This window comes from Cupressus sempervirens, chromosome 4 (assembly GCF_028749045.1).
Source record: "Cupressus sempervirens isolate cs-2001-9-10 chromosome 4, ASM2874904v1, whole genome shotgun sequence".
NCBI lineage: Eukaryota > Viridiplantae > Streptophyta > Pinopsida > Cupressales > Cupressaceae > Cupressus > Cupressus sempervirens.
In genome coordinates, this window is record NC_143121.1 from 545721112 (window position 1) to 545725917 (window position 4806).

The 4806-nt window shown below is 35.6% G+C and overlaps 1 protein-coding gene across 1 annotated transcript; it reads right to left on the minus strand.

Annotated features, from left to right (window-relative positions):
* Window positions 1–473: 473 nt before the first annotated feature.
* Window positions 474–2138, minus strand: LOC149562348 (polyubiquitin). The gene has a single exon (XM_089825871.1). It carries the CDS (start codon window positions 1811–1813, stop codon window positions 668–670), a length of 1146 nt encoding a protein of 381 aa, XP_089681997.1. The 5' UTR covers window positions 1814–2138; the 3' UTR covers window positions 474–667.
* Window positions 2139–4806: the final 2668 nt, after the last annotated feature.

The window sequence follows — 4806 nt, forward strand, 5'->3', positions numbered from 1 at the left end:
CAGGTGACTCTTTAATCTTTGCTATTACATTTTGATTGCATATTTGCAATGAACAGATACAAAAATAATTATAAAATATATGACACTTCAATGAATATCATTAAGTTTACATTGATGAATGCGTCCACTGTAGAAAGCCTCTAAACTTAATAATTAGATTAAGTCAGAGTACACCATCTTGCTCCCACATGTGAAATAAAGCGACACAGAGTATCAAATGGAGTAAACATTCATGCAGAGGGATGCATGGAAGAATCTAACATTCTATAAGGATGCATTCTATATAATTCTTAAAAAAATGGTTATATGCCAAGTTTGTATAAAAAACAGCTATAGTAGAATTATAACTGGGTTCCAGATAACATTTCACAGCTTTTGAATTCAAGAGGATTTATTATACTAGCATCTGCAATCACAATCTAATAAAAAATTAAAGAGCAATAAGCCCAGATTCAGTTGCACAATTCTCGGAATAACAAAACATAAGTTCCAGAAATTTAAGATGCCGAGTGAAATTTGAGAACAGTATTACATTGTAAAATAACTATAATTTCTTTCTTTCAGAGGGCAAATTGCCAACTAAGAGAAGAAAGATTTACTTATTTGGTGAAAGGAAGCTTGCAACATATTTGAAAGGTACAAATTAAACAGAAACGGAAATACAGGGTTAAAACCCTCCACGCAGTCGCAGGACAAGGTGAAGTGTGGATTCCTTCTGAATGTTGTAATCTGCCAAAGTTCGGCCATCTTCCAACTGCTTCCCAGCGAAGATCAGGCGCTGTTGATCGGGAGGAATGCCCTCCTTGTCTTGGATTTTCGCCTTCACATTGTCAATCGTGTCGGAGCTTTCCACTTCCAAAGTGATGGTTTTGCCAGTAAGGGTTTTCACAAAGATCTGCATCCCTCCACGCAGTCGCAGGACAAGGTGAAGGGTAGACTCCTTCTGAATGTTGTAATCGGCCAGAGTTCGGCCATCCTCCAACTGCTTCCCAGCAAAGATAAGGCGCTGCTGATCCGGGGGAATACCCTCCTTGTCTTGAATTTTGGCCTTGACGTTGTCTATGGTATCAGAGCTCTCCACCTCCAGTGTAATGGTCTTGCCGGTTAGGGTTTTAACAAAGATCTGCATCCCACCCCTCAGACGGAGAACCAGGTGAAGCGTAGATTCCTTCTGTATGTTGTAGTCGGCAAGGGTTCTGCCGTCCTCCAACTGTTTACCAGCGAAGATGAGGCGTTGCTGATCCGGGGGAATACCCTCCTTATCTTGAATCTTAGCCTTCACATTGTCAATGGTGTCAGAGCTCTCCACCTCCAGGGTAATGGTCTTGCCTGTCAACGTCTTCACAAAGATCTGCATTCCGCCCCTGAGGCGAAGCACAAGGTGAAGCGTAGATTCCTTCTGGATGTTGTAGTCGGCAAGGGTTCTGCCGTCCTCAAGCTGTTTGCCTGCAAAGATCAATCGCTGCTGATCAGGGGGAATTCCCTCCTTGTCCTGAATCTTGGCCTTGACGTTGTCAATGGTGTCTGAACTCTCCACCTCAAGAGTAATAGTCTTGCCGGTGAGGGTTTTGACGAAGATCTGCATCCCGCCCCTGAGACGGAGAACGAGGTGAAGGGTGGACTCTTTCTGAATGTTGTAATCAGCAAGCGTACGCCCATCCTCCAACTGCTTCCCGGCAAAGATGAGGCGCTGCTGATCGGGAGGAATGCCCTCCTTGTCCTGAATTTTGGCTTTGACATTGTCGATGGTATCAGAGCTTTCCACCTCCAAGGTGATGGTCTTGCCTGTCAAAGTCTTCACGAATATCTGCATTATGAATTGCTTTGCTTTCTCCAACACAAAAACTGCAAATGAATTGGCCTAACAGAAATTTATTCACAGAAATAAAAGTGATACTTTGAGACTTATTCAGCGAATCGCATGTAATGAAAAACGCAAATTTAGAATGTGGAGATGAGAAGAGCCGAGAAGCCTATTTATACTGTCTCGACAGAAACCGCCGCGTAGTTTCTAGTGCCGTTTCGAACAAGGCGGGAACGTTCTGGATGCGTTGAAGTTTAGAATATGTTGGCTGGTCAATTTTGGACAACACTCAGAGGAAGATTCCCCAACTAATTTAAATGGAATAAAGTTAATTAAGATAAATCTCCACATCTTCATTATGTTTAAATACTAGTTCTCTCAAAGTTAAATATATTCTATTGTAATTGGAATTAGATTCCCGCATTCTTCTTTATTCAAGGTGTGCATTTTTCACTACTTTTCATTCAATTCTCCCAAGATAGCAAGATAGGGGTGGAGGCTGATTCACAATATAGGTGTTTTTCAATTAGCTATTTACTTGGTATTATTATTGCTTGCACCTAAAGTTTATAGGCATGTTTCTTATTATTGGTGACTTCTAAGTTGTGTTATCAAAGAATGTTGGTTTTTCAAGTCATTTATATTTTGCTAGTTCTATTCATTTCAGAGAATCATCAATTTATAGTGATTTATGTCACAGGCTATTCAGAATACTCATATGTAACTAAAGTTGTAATGAGTGATCCTCGTCAATAATGTGTCAACAAAAGAGCTTATGCCTCCCCACCAAACATGTCTTATAACAATATTATTGTTTTATTTTTACAGTCTATCACATTCTTCTAGCAACATTATTATTTCAATTCCAGTTCTTTCGTATATCTTATAATGCAAACAAACACCTAAATTATAAGTGAAAGTCATTAAAGAGTCATTACAATCCAACAACATTAAGATTTCTCACTTAAAAAGTCAATAATTACAAGTTTATAAACAATTTGTGATAGTAATGAAATCTCACACCAATACACGACTTGATCTGAAGGAAGTTATTTGCTAAAATGTTGGAGGGATAAAAAAATAGAATACACCATAAACAATTCTGAAGTAGGACTCAAGCCATATCATTTTTCAAGTTATTGTTATTTGGGATAAATGTTAGGGGTGACCAAGAGAATGTAGAAGGCTATTACAAGTAACTAAGAGATTGAGTTGATTGTTGAAGGCAAAGGGGGTGTAAAGTGAATTATGGGAGAAATCAAATTATTATTGTTATTGTTGTAATGATGTACATTATATCAAATTAATAATATACCTATTTTCTTGGATTGTTATGAAACTTGTTACTTGAGTCAAAATGGTGAGCTATGTTCCATGACATTGCGCAATGGTAGGGGACAACAATCCAAATTTTCGTCACAACAGACAAGGTGTGTGATCTTAGCTTTATTAAAAAAATTAACTATACATGACATCAAAATTCATGTTTAAATGTTCATATGATGTATCAATCTTAATATTTGAAATGTAAAATGTTTATTGATTCAAATCTAATACAACACCATAGTGTCAATTTGCATATTAAATCTTTCAAAGCTAGAGGACTTAAAATATTAAAATATTAAACAATATGTTTGCATAAGTAGAAATGGTTGTAATTGTACATGGTAGGAAAAAATGTGTGTGTCTTAAACATGTTAAGAAATTAACATGATGACAAGTCATAGTCAACTGATTACATGTATAGTAAAGTGATATGCCTTGGTCTTTTAGGTAAAGCTTAGTAATGATATATTTTCACATTCCTATGAGGAAGCAAAAGCGTGTACCAATTGTTTGGCTAACAGGGGTAGTAATTAATTAGATGGAGCCTAGATTTGTAAAAGATGTACTAGAATGTTGAGATTGAAACAATACCTAAAAAGGAGTTGTTGGAATCTCTGCAATATGAAAGGTAAAGTCAAGTATTGCAAAAAGTTTTAATCCATCATTTAGAGAACCTCATTTATTTATTTTTTCAAAAGGCTATTAGTTTGATTGTTTTGTATAAAATGGACAAGCAAAGAAAGAATTAATTTAGACGTGATCAAACTTAAATAGGACAAACCAAGCATTGATTGTTCGGTTGGTCATATTATGTGGCCCTCTCAACTCTAGTAACATCCCATTTTCTATATTTTAATGGATTTCTTGCTCTTATTTAAGTCCACCATTCGGTATTTATTGTTCCAATTTGTGCTTTCGTTCTCATTGTAAACATTTTAATTCTTTTTTTCACGTCCACCATTTGTGAAAATGCAAAATATGTGTATTGCCCTAAAAAAGATAGAGCATTAAATGTTTTTGTATCAATTTTTTTTTTTTAATTATTTATTGTTATTGAAGTTCTTTTCTAGATAAAAATTGTCAACTATGTTTCATGACTTTACGGAGATGGCAATGGTAGGGGGCAACAATCCATGGAACCAATATTTTGTAGCAATAGATTATGTGTATGATTTTTTGAAAAGTCTAACTATATGTGACATTGAAATTCATGTTTAGACTTTCACATAGGGTATCGAGTTCAATGTAAAATGTTTATCGATTATAATCTAACACAACACTATTGTTACTAACTCTCATATTCAATCTTTGAAGGATATGGGGCTTAAAATATATTGTATAATGTATTTGCATAAGTAGAAATGGTCGTAATTGTATACGGTACAACAAAATTGTGGACCTTAGATATTTTGAGAAATTAACATTATGACAAGCCATATTTAATGGATTTTATGTATATAAAACAATAGGGATTTGCCACGGTCTTTGGGAAAAAATCTAATAATGATATATTTTCACATTCCTTCCAAGAAGCTAAAGCTTTTGCCAATTTTCTAGCTAACAAAGGTATTAATTAGAAGGAGCCTAGAGTTGTAGATGTTGTACTATATTGATGAGTGCAATTGATTTAATACTTCAAAGGGAGTTGTTGGAACCTCTAGGATATGTAAGATGAA

Excerpts from the sequence above, each read along its gene's own strand:
- LOC149562348 (XM_089825871.1), bottom strand. The coding sequence starts at position 1,813 with ATGCAGATATTCGTGAAGACTTTGACAGGCAAGACCATCACCTTGGAG.